The sequence below is a fragment of the Eurosta solidaginis genome, chromosome 1, assembly GCF_040869045.1.
Source record: "Eurosta solidaginis isolate ZX-2024a chromosome 1, ASM4086904v1, whole genome shotgun sequence".
Lineage (NCBI taxonomy): Eukaryota > Metazoa > Arthropoda > Insecta > Diptera > Tephritidae > Eurosta > Eurosta solidaginis.
This window is the reverse complement of record NC_090319.1, coordinates 63109578-63128852: the sequence shown is the minus strand read 5'-3', so window position 1 is coordinate 63128852 and position 19275 is coordinate 63109578. Positions and strand designations below refer to the sequence as shown.

The following is a 19275-nucleotide window of genomic DNA, read 5'->3' as shown; positions in this document are numbered from 1 at the left end:
CCACGGTGGCCGCCAATCGACGAAAAACTACGAACTCAGATTACGAGAAACGTAAAAAAAGTAGTGATAACGTGCAAAATAACCACAAAAAGCCATTGAACGTTGAAACCCTTAAGCCAAAGTCGAGTACTTTTGCTGCAGACTGCCTCGATGCTAGACATGAGTAATGAAAACCGCATACATACAAATGGGACGGAATTAATTAATATTAGGTATGTAGGTATGTACCTATTTTCATTAAAAAAAGTATACAATAAACAATTTAAAAAATAGCGCAATAAAACAGACATTTGCGTGTGATCACCTTTCACTTGCCCACCGCCCCCCCCACCCCCTCCCACACTCTCAACAGCATGTTTGCGAATTTGAGCTATTTTTGCACACTGTGTACTTGTACTCAAAATACCCAATCGAGTATACCGCCTCCAGCGTGCCTGAGTTCAATCACGTAGGCCAATGCGCGAATTGCTTAGTCAAAATTTAAATGAAACTATATATGCCAATAATGGGATAAAGCAAAAGCAAAAAATTCATAAAAACAAAAGACATTCATAAATAAACGTTTGGGTAGATTTATATAAATATTCCGTGATGAAAGCAACCGCGAATAGCTGAGCCGGTATTCTTTGCTTTCCATTGTGTGACCGCTGGGTAAGTGCCAAATTTTGTTTCCAAATCAAAGTAGCAACAATTCTAGATAGAACCTTTCTTTTCGTCGATATATCTGTAGCAGACGGAGATGTCTACATTTGGAAACAGGGACAGGGATAGGGTCAAGGAAACGGACAGAGATAGGAACGGATATACGTTCCAAGACAAGGAAAGGCAAAGGGAAAGGTGAATATAAGAGGGACCAAGAAAGAGCACGAGAAAGAGAAAAAGAGAACGTTGCCAAGGACATGAGAAAGGGACGAAGATAGGGACAGAAATTGAAACTGATCATCATTCATCATAAATTATAGCTAATACTAATTTCACACAGACGGCTTATTGAATAATAAAGGCAATTTTCTACATTAAGACGCTTATTGAAAACAGTATAACCGCCTATGGCAACTTGGCCATTGTGTAAGAAATAACAAAATGCATTCTAATTCGCGATAACTGACATTCATTCTGAACAAAAAGAGAGTTCAAGTCTTACTCCACCCCGTATCTCCCAACTCAGTAAAGGTTTGCTCCTTCACCTGCCTTCAAACGCGGATATCGGTAGGAATACTCTATGGGTTTGAGTCTTCGTTCATTCGTATAACATGCCCTAGCCAGCGAAACAGTTGGGCTATTACTAGTGGAACTATTTTCATGACTGCTCAAAGCTCATACAGCTCATCAATATACCTCCTATAGTCGCCGTTGGTAAAAATACTCCCGGAGGTTTGGGAGATTTGTCCCTAGCCTTATATATAGTATACTTTCCGGTAACAAGCACTATTAAGGTACAAGCCCGACCATGTCGGGAACGATTTAATATGACCACATTCAACCTTCTAGGCTATCTCGCCCCAACCCTATAATTCCATGAGGTCGCCAGAGTCTGGTCTGCTAAATATGTGTATGATACGTAATAGGTGAGTTTGACAATTGGATCGCTGAAGCTGTGAACTTTGATACTGATACTATTTTCGTTGTTATTTCTGGTTCTCATATAGACGAAGTCCTTCACAGTCTCAAATTTATACCCGTCAACAGTGGCGTGGCTGCCAAGGCGCACCGCCTATGCCACCCGCATCACTGATGCATGCTGTTTCACAGCCTTGAGAGAGAGTAGTTCGCGGCGAAGTTTTTTCCCCATCCTGCCTGCACAAATCATAGCTCCTCCGAACCAATTGCAAACCTCACTTACCCATAGTGAATCCTGTTTCGTTCAACTCCATAAAAATTTTGGCGATTATCCTTATTGTTACAAGAAGAAGAAGAAGCCTTGATAAGGTACCTTCTCCCAAAATAATTTGAAAAATCCAGGTACATTCACTTAAATCGTGGTCTTTGAACCATATACCGTTTAGCATTTGCTCAGTTCGTCATTAGGAAAAAAGATCTTATACACGGCTTATTAAATTTATTTTTCACTAGCGTATCAGGCAGACTTTTTCTACCAAAACACTTTCTCTTTCCCAACCCCTTCCACTCACACTAGCACCTCCTCTCATTCTCACTCCTTCTCCGATTTTCACACCCTCTGACCTTCCCCTTCATCGCCATTCTTTCTCCCACTCTCAATTCTACCCCCACTCCAAATTCCACTCCCTCTACAAATACTACTCCCTCTCCCACTTCCAATTTCACTCTTATTCCAACTCCCACTTTCCCTTTCATTCTCACTACCACTTCGCCTCACACTTCCTCTCCCACACCCAATCCCACTTCCTGCCCCATTTCCACTCCCGCTCCAACACTCACAAAAATGTGTCAAAAACATCAACTTTGGAAATTTTGATCTTTATTTCATCAATATTTTGTTGAAAAGCAGAAAATTTCTGTTTGCAAATAGTTTTCAAACATGATTCAATTACTAGAGGTTTGTTCTTCAATGACGGCAGAGCTTTGACACTCCCAAATTGAAAAATCTGGACGGGTTGCTTTTACGAAGTAAGGAAAGCGGGGAATAATTCAATTCCCTTTAGCGAAAATTGTAGTAGAAAAGTACATTTAGTAGTATATTAGTAGTGATAAAAAATTTGTAAATGCCAACAGGTTTTGGAGGAAATAATTCATTTTCTACTAAATATTTCATGAATTTATAAAGAGCTATGTTGGTTTAGAATTTTATTCAAAAATACACTATCACAATTTGTTTCAAAAACCCCCTATATGAGCATAAGTTCAATGCATTTTGACATAAGAGGGAGTTAATGAAAAGCATTCTGAGGCGTTCTTCAATCTAATTCTAATATAGGGCGTTTTTGTGACAAATCATGAAATGGTAAGTTTTTGAAAAATATTTTGAGATAGGACTATATTGAAAAGGCAGCCGACATGGTCTGCCAAAAAAAATGTAAAAGAAAATGGCTTATTGTCTTAGAACTGTATATTCCAGTCTTGACTTTGACAGAAGAGTTCAGCTTTTATGTGGTCCTGCTACACAGGGAGTATTCACCTTTTTACTCTGAAATTTCGGAAAGCTCCTTTACGTTGAGTATTCATGAAAGTCTTCCGTTAATTTAGAATATTCGGAACACGTCCATTTCATACTACCTCACGGGGTCCGAATATATCAAATAAGTATATACTACATAATATTCCAAATATAAACCGATTCCCCAAATTCTTAAATGGGGACGAATTTTCCGAACATACGGAATGAATAAGTTAACATGCTCAATGAGTACGTTTCATTATGGCATCTCCGATATTTACTAATTACATTTTTATGTAAATCATTTACTAGTCGAGTTTTTGACGTTGAACGATGAATTTTGAAGTGGTTTAGGTTTCGTCTGTTCATAGGTTTACGAAAGTGCACGATTCCTTGATGTCCGTACTTTTCAAAAAATTACCTATGTTCAGCCACACTAATAGATCATGGCATAGTTAATAAATTCATCATAAAATTAAAATAAATGTTCTAATGAATTATGCAGTTCAGTACTTATCGGGGATTTGTAAACTGATTGCTTCCTTTTTCTATACTAATATTTTTCGAAAAATTGCAAAGAAACAACACAGTTAACGGATGTCAATTCGATTTGGGAGCAAAATGGCTGCAATTGTCAATTGTCAAAAAATTCGTCTGTCGAGCAAACCTCTTCTGATTGAATCATGGTTTTCAAAGTGTTCCGTTATTAACATTTAAAAGTTTGGCAAAATGCGTACCTATTGGACTAAACAAAAAAGCTTTTAGAAATGCATAGTTGAATCAGTTTGCGATTGCTTTGTTATTCATTAGCGGAGAGTGAGTTTAAAAATTGTGAAGATAAACTTTTGCTGGCTGCCACACTCAAAACATTTAGCCCGATGATGTCTCAGCGCCACTCGAAAATTCAAAATCACTTTCACTACCACCAGCACCCAAAGTAGTTGCTGCCTTTGCTGTACCCGTCACCTTCACGCTCGAACTGTCATCCGTCTCACTGCTATCCACAAAGTTAACGCGTTTCTTCTTCTTTTGTGCTTCGCTTTGTGTAGCCTGCTTATCCGCTGTCGCTAATATGGAGGTTGGTTTCACAAGTTTTGGAGCGCTTTCTGATACAGGTGGTACTGCTGACTCTGAAGCTTTCATTGGCGCTGTTGTTGCGTGCTTTGCAACATCTCCTTGTAGAGATGGAGCTGCTACACTATCCTGCTGTGCTACAGCGGGAGCTTGATCTGCGGTATAAGAATTATCTTCAAATGCGTAATTAGTATCATTCTGGCCAACTTGATCGACAACGCTTTCTTGATATTCTAACTGTTCTGTTGGTAATTGTGTTTCGCTATACTCTTGTGTAGCGTATTCCGCCTGTTGTGTTTCTCCTGCTTCTGCTACAGCATACTGCGGATCAACTACATATTGACCTGTTGCCTCATCAAATATATAGCCTGGATAGGCATTGGGGTCATAATTTCCATACTGATCAGCATCATAATTCTCATAGCCTTGCTGTGCATAGTCCTCTTGTGCGCTCTGCATTTGATGATTGACTGTGTTGTCCTCGGCAGTTGGCTGCTCGCTAATTTGTTCTGCTGAATACTCGGCGTATGTATTACTGGGTTCGGCACTTCCATAAGTATTCTCAGGCGCCGTTGTCTGCGGATAAAACTCTGTATTGATTGTATTATAAGTTGGTTGCTGTTGTGTTGGCTCAATCGTATCACCCACGGCATTGTTGCTTACGGCTTCCTCAACTTTCGATGCCGTACTCTCACTACTCTCAATCGATGTGCTGCAATTGGCATAGCCCAGATTTGCTGTATCATTTTTCTTTACAGCGCTATCTGCTGCAGTCTCGGTCCCATTTGCTTCAATAATCTCTGCATCATCTGTATGAGTGTCCTTGCCGCCATCATCCAACGTTTTGGTTTCTTGTTGACCCAGTAGTTCAGTAAGGAAACCTTGGGCAGCAGCTCCAATTGGCGCAGCTTTAGTATCAATCAAATGCGGTGTCACCAATTCACCATAAATAGCGTTTTCAATATTATCAATGGAAACTTTCTTCGGTGCCACAACTGCGCTCGGTAATATTTTTTTCGTTGCATATTCGTTGGGACTTGTGCGCGACTGCCAAGTTTCCGTTCGTTGGTTATTCGTTTTTTCAATCGATTTCATAAGCTCTTCGTCATTCGATTTCGCTGTTGAATTAACAATGTCGGAGAATCGTTCAAAGCTCTCATAATTTGTGTTGTCTTTCTCACGTGCAGAGCTACCGTCATGCTCTCCAAAATCTGTTGTGCCGTACATGCGCTCAATTTCTGCTGTGCCGTACCTACGTTCAATTTCTGCGAGTTTTCGTTTATGCTCTTCCGCAGATAACAAACCAGTTGGCCCTCTTTTCTCCCACGTATTTTCGTGTTTCATGAAACTGTTCGGCCCAAAGCTTGTTTCGTTGTAGTTCTCTGAAACTTTTGCAGCCATTGTTGGGTTTTCAAAATTATCGCTCGATACGCAAAAAGTCTTAGTATCATCGCAAGTATCTCCAAGTCGTACTCCAGCAATATCGCTTATAATGTTGTTTATATGACGGCTGGGATCAGTTGCAGCAGTCACCACTGATTGTTCAGAAATTTTAATTTCTAAATCTAGCTCGTGCCCAGGTAGATTATCAGTACCCTTAATATCGGTTTGTTGTGAGGTTGTAGCATATGTTGAATCGATATTTTCAAATTTCTCATTATCCTTCCTCACGTTTCCTCTACTAGTAGATGTGCAAGCATCTCTGGTATCAACAGGAAAGTTATCATCCCATACTCCATAACTGTTACCTCGATTATAACTGTCGGCACTTGGTGGGTAACCAAAACGATGCCTAAAACGCATTCTCTCTGGATTTTGAAACTGTTGTGGCTGTGGTTGCAGCATCGTGCCATAACCTATAGGATATTGTACCGTTGCTGGCAATGGCTTTGTGGCTAATGGCGCTGTAGGCGTTCCAGTGAGTATTAAGCCCGCTGGTGTAGGTGTTGCCATAGCAAAAGTCCACATACGTGGTGTTAATACTGTAGCTGCCGACTCGTTAACTTTTACCTCTTCCATTGGGTCTTTTGTTGTTGGCTTTGTTGTTGTAGCAGCCGTTGAGTTTGTGTTCATCTGTTGTTGTGCTTCTACGGCGGGTAGTAGGACTGGTATTTGCGTAGCTGTTGGTATACTAACTATTGGTGGAACTTCTGTAGCTAACGCAGTGTTCTGTACACAACGCACAGGTTGTGTTTGCATCACTTTGGCAAAGTGGCGCTCGTATTTTAGCTGCGAATGAGAGATGAGAGATAATGATCAATTGAGCTTTAAAATTGATGGGCAAGTAATAAATATATAACAACTAGAAGACCCGGCAGACGTTGTCCTGCCCTAAATTTGATCTATCTGCATACATTTTAATAAGCTCTTTCCGTCTGACTCTGCCCTCCCCCCTCTTCACTTTTTCCTAATCCTTTTATTCACTCCTCCCTCCGTGTTTTTCGCTTCATCTATCTTCATCTTCGTCTCATTCTATCTCTTTCTCAATCTCCTTCTCTCTTTTCTCTTCTCTCAATTTCTTCTCATTCTTCTGCATCCCTTATTGCCTGTCCCAGAGGGTGGTATGTATTTTATTCCAGTCCCAGTCCCAGTCCCACTCCGAGTCTCAGTCCCAGTCCTAGTCCTAATCCCAGTCCCAGTCCGTCTATGGATAATATATTACCCTCTACTAAAGCACTCATCAACAGCTTTCATTTGATATCCATATTCCATACACACATTCTACGAGTACCCAGGGGTATGAAAATTACCCTCTACTAAAGCACTCATCAACAGCTTTCATTTGATATCCATATTTTTTAAACACATTCTACTGGCACCCGGGTCCACGTTTTGGCCTATATCTCGAGACCCTAGTCACCCTGTCACCTATCCTATATTTCAAGTTAGATCAAACTACACACGGTGTGCAAAACAAATTCAAAATCGGTTCAGTAGTTTGAGAGTATATTGGCCTCAAACATAGTGACACGTGTTTTTTATATATTAAGATAGGAGAATAAAGCTTGGTCAATGCTTAAAGTTATGACCAAGACTAATCTTACAAATTTTATTCGGGTTCAAACCCCCCGTGGAGATGTTGATAGAAAGTACCAAAGTTAAAATGACGGTGTTACCGGTAAAACTTAAATAAATCAACATATGCACAGGCTATTAATCGCAATATCTTAATTACATGTTCGAAAGCATTTCCATTCACCATCTCGACTCGCCTTCTCCACATTTTGACATCCATTGCAAATTCAGTTTTGGAACAATTCAGACCACTTTCATAAAATTCATGAAGTTTATTGCATTTTTTAGCGTACCTTGGACAAATCTTGAATTTCTGCACCCTGCCTACATTATGTTACAATCAAATATACGACATAAAATAATGAAGTAATGAGGTATTCGGGCTAGTGTCACAAGATAATAGTAGCGAAGCGTTCTGTATTCAACCAGGTAGATGACTTGCCATATCCGCAGCACTCTCTAAGCCTACGGAGAGAGAGTGTCCAGCTAAACCGACCTTGTTAAACATTGTAAAGAATTACTTTGGAATGCGTAAGGTGATCTCATTGTGCAATTTTGAAACACCGAGAAAGAAGCTTCTGCACCCTCAGTCTTACATTGTCAATATCAACAAATTAGTTGAGTTTTCAAAATTTATTAAGAAGCAGAACAACAAGAAATGCAAAAGGAGTGAATATTCTCATATCTCGTAAACCCCATAGGGCACTGCAGTATGATTTTGTTTTCCCAAATCCAGCATAACTCTCTCATTATACGTCCGTTGTAAATATCGCAACAACAAAACACAGCAAGCAGCAACAGTTTTGTACATAACGAAGAGATATCTCACAAACACGCATGCAGTTATCAGCCGAAGTCCTTACTCACACTTACACATGCATATGGATATAAGACAAACATAAACTACAAATATACATGTAAATAGCTGGTAACCAAGCATGATATGCAATTGTTCGCAAAATGACTAGACCTTAGGAGAAAGGGGTGAACGAGAAAACCGAGAGTATAAAAGCAGCGAAAGCTTAGGAATGAAGAATTAGTTTGATTTAAACACGCTTTTGTGAAGTACGTGATATTGAAGTATAATTGTACTACTCCAAAAGTAGACTAAATAAGGACCATATTGCAATACTGAATATTGGGGTTATTTATTCGACATTCAGCGATAAGACGTTAGAAGAAGGTGTAAAATAATAGGATTTCCCCAGAAATCGTTACAATATGTTTGAAGCACGAATACATACAAATACATGGCTGTATTAGGTGAAATACCAGATTCAAGGGGCTGTGAAGCGCAACCTTTCAGGTTGCCAGCGCAATATATAGCTTCTCCAAACCCAATTGTCAACCTCACCTATCCGCGGCGAATCATGTTTCATTAACAGATGAGGCTCTGGCGACCCCAAGCTCATGGAACTTGGGGGTGGGGAGGGAGGGAATGGCCTGAAGGTTTAATGTGGCCACATAAATCGTTCCCAAGATAGTGGGCTAGCACTCTAATTGTGCTGTGGTACGGGAGCGTACTGGATCTGTATCCGGCAAAGGACCATCACATCGATAACACTACCCAAAGCCTTCGGGGAGCGACCTTATCGCTACAACAACAACATCAACAACAAAAAATGGATTGTCTTGCTGAAAGATCTGTGATCAATAACTTTTGGATAGGTGATAACCCAAAGAAATTTATATTTTGCTGTGTTGGAGCTTTATGACCATAAATTGAGAGGGAATGTTAAATTTTACTTTTCCGCTCCTACGTTTTTCGACACTCTTGCCACTTCTTTAGGGAGTCTAAAAAGTATATGTATAAAAGCTGCATACGCTTACCTTCATCGACTTAAGTCGTTCACTGCGCGCAGACAACGCTGCCGATTGTTGATCGATTCGCTCGAGCATCTGCATAAGCATTTTGTTACGCTCATTTCGTCGTTCTTGCTCATCCAAAAAGCTTTGATATTTTTGTCGAATTTTCGATCGTACAGTTTTATCACTAAAAGCCACATCGGGAAATACGAATGTTAGTATTTTAGCTAAGAATAAATACGAGTCGTTGATTTGAGTACTTACTGTTCGCTGCGTCGCTGTAAAATTTGTTGAAGTTCCTTTTGTAACTGTTGACGATTTTCTTCACTGTGCAGCAATAGATAGAAGAATAAAAAGTTATTTAGTACTAAGGAAGTTGAGTAGTAGGAAGAAGACGGCAGGATACTGCATTAACCCTTAATAAGGAGAACTAGACAAAAATCTCAAGCTTAACCCACCCTCCTGCTGATAATGTATACAATCTTACGGGGCTATGTATGCCTGCAAAAGAATGTCAGATAAAAAGTGGGGTTTGAGATCTGAACAAACGTCATGGATGTAAATGTCAGTTATTCCATCGTTCCAAACTTAGAAGAACTACATAAAATGTGCTATGGAAAGATCAACGATCTACCGTTGGGGAGATCACCACCAATCGACCTCTTTGTCAAGGAAAAGGAATCTCAAGGTACTCTTAGGCAGATGGGGCTCTGGGAAAAGTGTACATACGGGCACGGCCATATCCTCCTCAATTAGTCAGTTAGTCCTGTATCACAAAAAATGGACTACATACCACTACCACTATGTAGATTCAATACTAATTAAAACCTACAAGAAAGGGTTAAACATTTGGGGCGCACACCTACAGATTGGACATCACACGTTCGGCTCTAAAGTAGCAGTAACAGTCTCTTGATCATCTTCCATCTCTTCGGGCTCTCAATATTTCAGGCCACAGGAATCGCTGGTGCACTTACTGCGAGACTGTTTAGCGCATTGTCGATGAAGAATGAACCCTACAGGTTTCATGTATACTTGCGAACTGGTGCAAAACGGACACAGAGCGGGTCAATTGAAAGCCATACTTTTACCAATAGCGTTGAAGTATGAGTTATATGTATTTAAATTAATTAATTAAAGGCTGGGGCTACTTCAGAGCCATCTACGAAAGAACCAGTTAAGAATGAATTCAAAAGGTCTATGCAGTCTATGTGAGGTCTTAGTCAGTTCAACCTAACCTAACCTAGGTCGATTATTGCATGTGATGCCCAAACAGAACATTCTGTCTGTTGGCCGTATGAGGACTGTCTGGTTTTTCCTAGTTGATTCTAGTTCTAGTTTCTAGATAACACCAGCGTGACCGTTTGTAGGAGACGCTAACAAGCTGTCAAATGCCATGTTGTTTTTTGATCTGGTCAATCGAGGAAAAATGGGACAGTATTTCTTGATAGACAACATCTCCTGGGACCGTGCGTAAATTTATTATAAACTGTCAGTGATCTTTTTACGCCTTTCTTGGAAGGAAAAATCTAGTTTTCTTGGCAAAAGAGTGCCGCATTTCCCGTTCAAAGGCAAGGCATTTCAGCTTAAAATTTTAGCTCAGGTGAAGAGGTCCAGTATGATATGTAATAAGGAAGCTCCTAGAACGCCATTTCGCTTCTCTTCCTTTTGGACGGAACGTCGTTCTGGATCACTTGCTTTTTAGTAATTCATTATATTGTTTCGCTTGCCTAGTTGCAACGAGAAGTCTTAAGAATGTTTATACGTGGGTACCTGCCAAGTATCACCAAGCCCCACGGTGTTCTAAAACAATGGATGTAATTACGTTAAATCACCGCTCCAACTAAGTTGGTACCAATTGATTACATTACGCCAATACAATACACAATCTACCTTGATGGTGAATGCGGTCTACGTAAACCTCCCCGTGTTTGACATCCGGTTGATCGCCAACTCCAATGCGAGTTTTTAAGCCTATTCCAAAGCCAATAAAATTAATTGAAATAAAATAGATAAAAATATAAGGCGCGATAACCTCCGAAGAGGTTTTAGACCCAGCTTCGCGTCCAATTTGCGTCGAGCTCCTTTTAATTTTGGCGGATGAGTTTTCACTGAGAGATTTTTATGGCAGAAATACACTCGGAGTGCTGGCGAAACACTGCCGAGGGGCGACCCCCCTTAGCAAAATTTTCTATTATTGAAAATACTTGTTTTTAAAATTTTGATGTAGCTTTGCCCGGGACCTGAACCAAGGATCATCGGTGTGGTAAGCGGAACCACGGCGCGCCAAAATTACTATAATTAAGGGTTGTAAACAACCTCTTTTGAAAAGATTCAGCTGGATAATACTGAAATAACCGACATTTCTCAGGTCAATTTCTAGTATTTAGGGTAGGTAGAAACTTCTTTCGTAGGAATGGGCTTCCCTTAGTGTTGTTGTTGTAGCAGTGCTTAGCCCCATCCAATATGTGCGACCGATCACAAATTTTCATCAATGTCCTCTAACGGGAGTCCAAGGAAACTTGCAGTTTAAAGAGGGGTGGTTCATAGTAAGAGGGGTGTTAGAGGCGTTGGTTCCACATTACAATTGAAGAGATGGTTGGTGTCATGTGGGGACACATTGGCAAGCAGGACATACATTTTGTATGTTGGGGTTGATTCTGAATAGGTACGATTTTAATCTGTTACAGTACCCAGATCGAAGTTGAGCTAGAGTGACGCGCGCTTCCCTAGGGAGAGTGCATTCCTCTTCTGCGAGCTCTGGGTATTTTTCTTTAAGAACTGGATTCGCCAGGCAATTCCTGACATAGAGGTCCGACGCCTGTTTGTGGATATCATTGAGGATCTGCTTGTGCTTTTTTGTTTCATACGGCTATGTCGCAGGTGTCGTATTTCCTCGTAATGCTTACGGAAACGACCCCTTAATATCCTAGGTGGTGTAGCTTCATCAATCAGATGTCTGTTGGGATGACCAGGTTTCTCTGTATTAAACAGAAACTGTTTGTTTAGCATTTCATTTTTCTCTTTAATGGGGAGTACTCTAGCCTCATTGTGCAGTTGGTGTTCGGAGACATAAGAAGACAGCCCGTAGCGGTTCTGAGGGCAGTATTTTGGCAAGCCTGTATTTTCTTCCAATGAGTGCGATCAATGAGTATCATCAAAGTATCATGTGGGGACACATCGCATACATTGCGTATGTCGGGGTTAATTCTGGACAAGTAAGAGTATAACCTCTTACAGTATCCAGCCCGAGTTTGCACCAGGGTTGACCGGGCGCGTCCTGGCAAAGACGTCTACCCATTCTGTGTGGATTTTTTCCACGGCCTCCTTATGCTCGATTAGATCAAACGGTTGTGTTGGTAGGTGCGGTGCCGGATCTCGCCATAATGCTTATGGAGATGTTCCCTTAACCTTTTTGGAGACGGGGGGCTAGATCAAGCAGTTGCTTGCTAGGGTATTCAGTTTTGTGATAATTAAGCAAAAACTGCCTGTACAGCATTTTGTTATGCTCTTCAATGTTGAGTTCTTTGGCTTCACTATGTAGGTGATGTTCAGGGGTAATAAGGATACATCCGGTGCCAATTCTGATTGCAACATTTTGACAGTCCTGCAGCTTTTTCCTGTATATCACGTGATGAGTTGAAGGCTGGTGCGCTGAGTTCTGATTAAATCATTTTGACATAAAACAGTGTTAAGGAGGATTTATTGAAGACGCCGTAACAGAACAACTCTTTTAAACATCCGTAATCGCACTTCAGAAGACATTTCCAGAAGGGTCGTATGTGCGGAACTTTAGATAAATCACTTATATTACAAAAAAAATAACATTGGAGTATCGTTCAAGGCCGTGACCTACTTACAAAATAACACACTTTTTCTAGTTAAATGTTCTTCATTGACCCCATTTCTTTTCACTTAGAATATAAAACTGGAGCCATTTTTCTTTTTTTTTAAACAATATTTGAATATATTTTACCTCTGCTTAAGTTTTTGTTGTAGCAAATCTACTTGCAGTTTGTAATTATCGAGCTCTGATTGTGGATACATTTCGTTACGCAGTAATTGCATTAAAATTCTGGTCCAAATGATGTATTATGCTAAAGACGAAAAAACTCTTAATCCTTCGAGTTCTGACACACAACTGAAATATTGACCAACTCTTCCAATCAAATGCAGTGACAGTGCTGAGCTCATTCGTATTGTCCTTGTGACTGAATTAATTTGTAGTTAAACTGCAAACTTTCTTTTTTACGATATGCACAAGTTTTACGTTTAGTGTATTGACAACTTTATTTTTATTGTGTATTGTATTTCATAGTAAATTTCCACCACCAAACACCATGAACCAAAAAATTTGCTTGTTATTTGTTTTTGTTTGGTCAGTTGTTATGACAACTAGCGACAAGTGTAACGACATTTGGACACAACGCCGGGGTGAAAGAAGTGGATAATTGCATGTGAACAAAATATTTAAGTAGATAACTGCAGGAAAAAAAGTTTTACTATCCTTTGGTTATTAAGTCCATTTATTTGTCCCTTGTGTTACCTGCCTCGATTTACTCGTATGCGTTTGAGAAAACGAGGCAGGCGTAGCCTCGTGCAACCATGGCCAGATAGTGTAATATAAAAAGTGATTTCAACTACCTATGAAGCCAGGCTTTTTCATAGAATGAGAATATTCCAACATATGGGCTTTCATTTGAATAAATATTGATTTCAGGAAGAGATCATACACATAAGTAATATGCTTTAAAACACTTCTCCAGTGTTTGCATTAAGACTATGGTTCTTACACAAGCCGAATTTATATTTTGAACTCGTTTTCATAATATAAGGAAACTGATCTATCCTTTAGTAGGAATTAAAGGGATTGAAAAGCGCATTACGAAGCTTTATAGCTTCACAGCTTCCGCAACCCAAATGGTCAATCTCACCTACGCGAGAAGAACCCTGTTACCAATATGAATGTTTTATAAACATACTTAGCAGGCAAGGCTCTGGCTACCCCAAGTTTCTCTTGAAGGTTTAACGTGGTCATATAAATCGTTTTCGAGATGGTCGGGCTAGTACCTTAATGTGATTTCTTACCGAAAAAAACCGGATCTGTATCCGGCAAAGGATCAATAACATCGATAATCCTCCCCAAAACCTTCGCGGAGCCACTTTATCGTTAATACAACAACAATATGACCTTTAGTACTTACGCTTATGGCGGATGGCTTTGCTTGTCGCGTTACATTGGTTATCAATCCCCCAGCGCTGACAATAAAGAAAAATACATTTTCGTACTCTGCACGCATTCAAATCCATCGTCCAAGCTCTAATGAGGCCGACCCACAGTACGTCTGTCCTAGCTCCAATGCTTTGATTCATCATACCTAAATTTTAATTTAGCTATTCATTATTTATTATTCAAACATTCTCTATGTTTTAATTTTCATTATAAGTATAGGCTGAATAGATTTCGTGTGCCTAAAGTGAAAGCAGTCGTATTCGCTCACATTATCGCGCGTACAACCTTAAATAGGTACCCGCAAATCCATCTCCTGAGACGTTTGCAGTTCCTGGCTTGCCGAAGCTTAATGGGGCTGAACCCTTAAAACTATGTCCTGCTCTTTGTTGACTTTCCAGTTCGTCACCAACAGTGCTGCCCAAAATTTTTTATATGGAAGTGCGAATCAAAATACATGTACAAAATTGTATGTGCACTGAACCTTTTTTGTATTTCAAAAATTTTAATTGTTTGAGGTCGGAAAAGGTTGAATATTTGGTTTCAGGTTACAAAATATTTGCTAAAAATATTACATCAATAGTTATATATATCACCAACATACAAGAGCCAATGAATTTAATTCTGAAAGTAGCGAACAATTCCATTGACCTCTAGCCTCAAGTTTTGTGGGAACATATTCGATATACATATATCGTCGGAATTTGGGTTACAATAATCATACTGTAATGAATTTTGTGTAATTCCGCTTATTCCAAATCTTCTGCTAACGTTCGAATGACTAAACTGTTGAATAAATAACTCCAATATTGAATAATGCAAAATATGGTCTTTATTCAAGTATTTAACACTACTATTTCTCGACAGATAGCGTGCTTAAATCAAACTGACTTCATGATTGCTTAGATTGCGATCTTTTATACTCTTCGATTTCATCGTTCCATACTTCTAGGCGCTTCCAGAATTTACTTAGTTACCAGCTATAAAATTATAACTACAGATGCACGTGTATAGCATCTCATATGCGCATGCATATGTGAGTGATACTTGCACAAATAATTGCCTACTTTTTGGAGTATCTCAGATAATGCATGTGTTTGTGCGTTGCTCTCCGCTGGTTGTATGGACATCAGTGTAGACATAATGATTAATTTGGTTATGTGCATACAAGCCACTGCTCAGTATCGGCTTAGAGATGATAGTATACCTTAGTGTTGCTGGTATTCGTCACAATACTAAAAGTGAATGTAGAGATTTCCGCGAACGTTGCATTGGTAATTGATTTTTTTTAATTTTTTAAATGCTTAAATAGAGGACTCCGCGCGGTTTGTTTTAAATTTGTGTTAAAATTTACATATATTAGCAACAGAGATTACTGAGGTGCTGATTTTAATTTAATAAAATGTTTAACAAGTAAATGACAAACATAGTTACTTTACGATTCCTCCCACTTCCAGTCAAAAAATGTCTCATAACCAAGAAAAATAATATACCGAATTTAATTAAAAAGTCACAGAACCTACCCCGTAAGGAGAATCTCTAGTTCAAAATAAGTGCATTTCTACTACATTCTGAACCACAAATAGTTCGCAATCTATCTCTTTTACATGTTTTCAACTGGAGAATTTGACATGGCGATGTTCTAGGCAGTGAAAATTGTCCCCACTGCTTTAACGTTTCACTAGTTCCTAACTATATACAAATTTTTTTTGGTAGTTTTTCGATAGTTACGTACTGGTGGAATAGTGTTGAGAAAGAGGCATGCTCATATGTAGCCCCAGCTCGTTAAAGCTGGTAGCAGTTTTTTTGTCGATTTTATAACTGAAAGTCTAGCTATTAACGAATTAATAATTATTTGGCACTCTAGGTCTAGTTCTGAACAAGAATTTTGTATCATTAGTTACTGACTTCCCTTGAGGGTAATTAACTAATATTATATTAAATTAGAAGTTGTTTTGGTACAGTTAAGCTTACATTCTTTGGTCATATAATCAATTTTGATTACAAATTTTTTTCAGTGCTATAATTGTTTTTGAATAATTTTTATACTCAGTTGAGCAGAGCTCACAGAGTATATTAACTTTGATTGGATAACGGTTGGTTGTACAGGTATAAAGGAATCGAGATAGATATAGACTTCCATATATCAAAATCATCAGGATCGAAAAATCCGTTAACACGATAACTTGAGTAAATTTTGAAGTATCTTGATGAAATTTGGTATGTAGGCTCCTGAGCACTCATCTCAGATCTCTATTCAAAATGAACAATATCGGACTATAACCACGCCCACTTTTTCTATCGAAAATTTCGAAAAACCGAAAAAGTGCGATAATTCATTACCAAAGACGAACAAAGCGGTGAAACTTGGTAGGTGAGTTGAACTTATGACGCAGAATAGAAAATTAGTAAAATTTTGGACAATGGGCGTGGCACCGCCCACTTTTAAAAGAAGGTAATTTAAAATTTTGCAAGCTGTAATTTGGCAGTCGCTGGAGATATCATGATGAAATTTGGCATGAACGTTACTTCTATTACTATATGTATGCTTAATAAAAATTAGCAAAATCGGAGAACGACCACGCCCACTTTAAAAAAAAATTTTTTAAGACAAATTTTAACAAAAAATTTAATATCTTTACAGTATATAAGTACATTACGTCAACATTCAACTCCAGTAATGATATGGTGCAACAAAATGCAAAAATAAAAGAAAATTTCAAAATGGGCGTGGCTCCGCCCTTTTTCATTTAATTTGTCTAGGATAATTTTAATGCCATAAGTACGAACAAAAATTTACCAATCCTTGTGAAATTTGATAGGGGCTTAGATTCTGGGACGATAACTTATTTCTGAGAAAAAGGGCGAAATCGGTTGAAGCCACGCCCAGTTTTTATACACAGTCGACCGTCTGTCCTTCCGCTCGGCCGTTAACACGATAAATTGAGCAAAAATCAATATATCTTTATTAAACTCAGTTCACGTACTTATCTGAACTCACTTTGTATTGGTATAAAAAATGGCCGAAATCGGACTATGACCACGCCCACTTTTTCGATATCGAAAATTACGAAAAACGAAAAAAATGCCATAATTCTATACCAAATACGAAAAAAGTGATGAAACATGGTATTTGGATTAGTTTTTTGACGCAAAATATAACTTTAGAAAAAAACTTTGTAAAAGGGGTGTGACACCTACCATATTAAGTAGAATGAAATGAAAAAGTTCTGCAGGGCGAAATAAAATACCCTTGAAATCTCGGCAGGAATACTGTTCGTGGTATTATATATATAAATAAATAAGCGGTATCCAACAGATGATGTTCTGGGTCACCCTGGTCCACATTTTGCTCGATATCTGGAAAACGCCTTCACATCTACAACTACCACCACTCCCTTTTAAAAGCCTCATTAATACCTTTAATTTGATACCCATATCGTACAAACACATTCTAGAGTCACCCCTGGTCCACCTTTATGGCGATATCTCGAAAAGGCGACCACCTATACAACTACCACCACTCCCTTTGAAAACCCTCATTAATACCTTTAATTTGATACCGATATCGTACAAACGCATTCTAGAGTCACCCCTGGTCCACCTTTATGGCGATATCTCGAAACGGATTCCACCTGTAGAACTAAGGATCACTCCCTTTTAAATTACACATTAACCCCTTTCATTTGATACCCATATTGTACAAACAAATTCTAGGGTCACCCCTGGTCCACCTTTATGGCGATATCTCGAAACGGCGTCCACTATCGAACTTAGGATCACTCCTTTTTAAAATACTCATTAACACTTTTCATTTGATACCCATATAGTAAAAACAAATTTGGAGTCACCCCTTGTCCACCTTTATGCCGATATCTCGAAAAGGCGACCACCTGTACAACTACCACCACTCCCTTTTAAAACCCTCATTAATACCTTTAATTTGATACCCATATCGTACAAACACATTCTAGAGTTACCCCTGGTCCACCTTTATGGCGATATATCGAAAAGGCGTCCACCTATAGAACTAAGGCCCACTCCCTTTTAAAATACGCATTAACACCTTTCGTTTGATACCCATATTGTACAAACGCATCCTAGAGTCACCCCTGGTCCACCTTTATGGCGATATCTCGAAACGGCGTCCACCTATGGAACTAAGGATCACTCCCTTTTAAAATACTCATTAACCCCTTTAATTTGATACCCATATCGTACAAACAAATTCTAGAGTCAAACCTGATCCACCTTTATGGCGATATCCCTAAATGGCGTCCACCTATAGAACTATGGCCCACTCCCTCTTAAAATACTCTTTAATACCTTTCATTTGATACACATGTCATACAAACACCCTCGGTTCATTTTCCTATATGGTTATTTTCCCTTATGTTGCCACCATAGCTCTCAACTGAGTATGTAATGTTCGGTTACACCCGAACTTAACCTTCCTTACTTGTTAGTTTTGAAATTGTTGGTGTACATTTTTTTATCATACACAAGTGCCTGAGCTTCATACGTGAGTGCCTTCTCTTGGTACTTTCATAAGAATTTCAAGCATTTTCATATGATTCGAAATTATATGTGAGGGCATATGGGAGTGCTATGAAAATTTTTTTTATATTCAAAGTGTGAATTTGAATCTGTGCCTATGATTCAGGGCAAAACAAACGGACATGGCTAAATGAATTTCTTTTTTCACCGAGATCATTTTGATATATAGATGTCTATATCTATCTCGATTAGTTTATGCCGTTACCGTTATGCGAACAAAGTTAATATACTCTGCGAGCTCTGCTCAGCTGAGAATAAAAATTATAAACACTTCTTTAGTATAATGGATCAATACTGATTTCAACTACGTACGAATCCCGGCTATTTCGTAGAACTACAATGTTCTACCATATCGGATTTCATTTTAATAAATATTGTTTGCAGGAAGAGAAAATATAAGCACCTATCGTTTCTGGACGATAGGCTCAATGCCCAATTTTTGACCATAACCGAACTGTTAGCAGGATGGCTGTATCTGCGCCTAAAGAATACGTGCCTCCTCATTCTACTTATCAGT

General features: G+C 38.9%; 1 protein-coding gene and 1 long non-coding RNA gene across 2 annotated transcripts; one reads left to right on the top strand and one right to left on the bottom strand.

Annotated features, from left to right (window-relative positions):
• The first annotated feature begins 540 nt into the window (after nucleotides 1-540).
• LOC137233563 (uncharacterized) lies at nucleotides 541-1020 on the top strand. The gene is made up of 2 exons (XR_010947509.1): nucleotides 541-651; nucleotides 731-1020. It is a non-coding gene; the product is annotated as an uncharacterized lncRNA (long non-coding RNA).
• Nucleotides 1021-3883: 2863 nt separating this feature from the next.
• On the bottom strand, nucleotides 3884-13084 carry LOC137233552 (uncharacterized). Its single transcript, XM_067756646.1, has 4 exons — nucleotides 12948-13084; nucleotides 9236-9298; nucleotides 8996-9158; nucleotides 3884-6379 (listed from the first exon to the last, which is right to left on the bottom strand). Exons 1-4 carry the CDS (start codon nucleotides 13037-13039, stop codon nucleotides 3947-3949), a joined length of 2751 nt encoding a protein of 916 aa, XP_067612747.1. The 5' UTR covers nucleotides 13040-13084; the 3' UTR covers nucleotides 3884-3946.
• Between the last annotated feature and the right edge of the window lie 6191 nt (nucleotides 13085-19275).

What these genes read in the sequence shown, in the direction of transcription:
- LOC137233552 (XM_067756646.1), bottom strand. Translation starts at nt 13,039, where the DNA reads ATGCAATTACTGCGTAACGAAATGTATCCACAATCAGAGCTCGATAAT. An exon ending in CAACAAAAACTTAAGCAGAG is followed by an intron (nt 9,299 to 12,947) that starts GTAAAATATATT and finishes ATTGCTGCACAG; the next exon opens with TGAAGAAAATCGTCAACAGT. An exon ending in TTACAGCGACGCAGCGAACA is followed by an intron (nt 9,159 to 9,235) that starts GTAAGTACTCAA and finishes TGTGGCTTTTAG; the next exon opens with TGATAAAACTGTACGATCGA.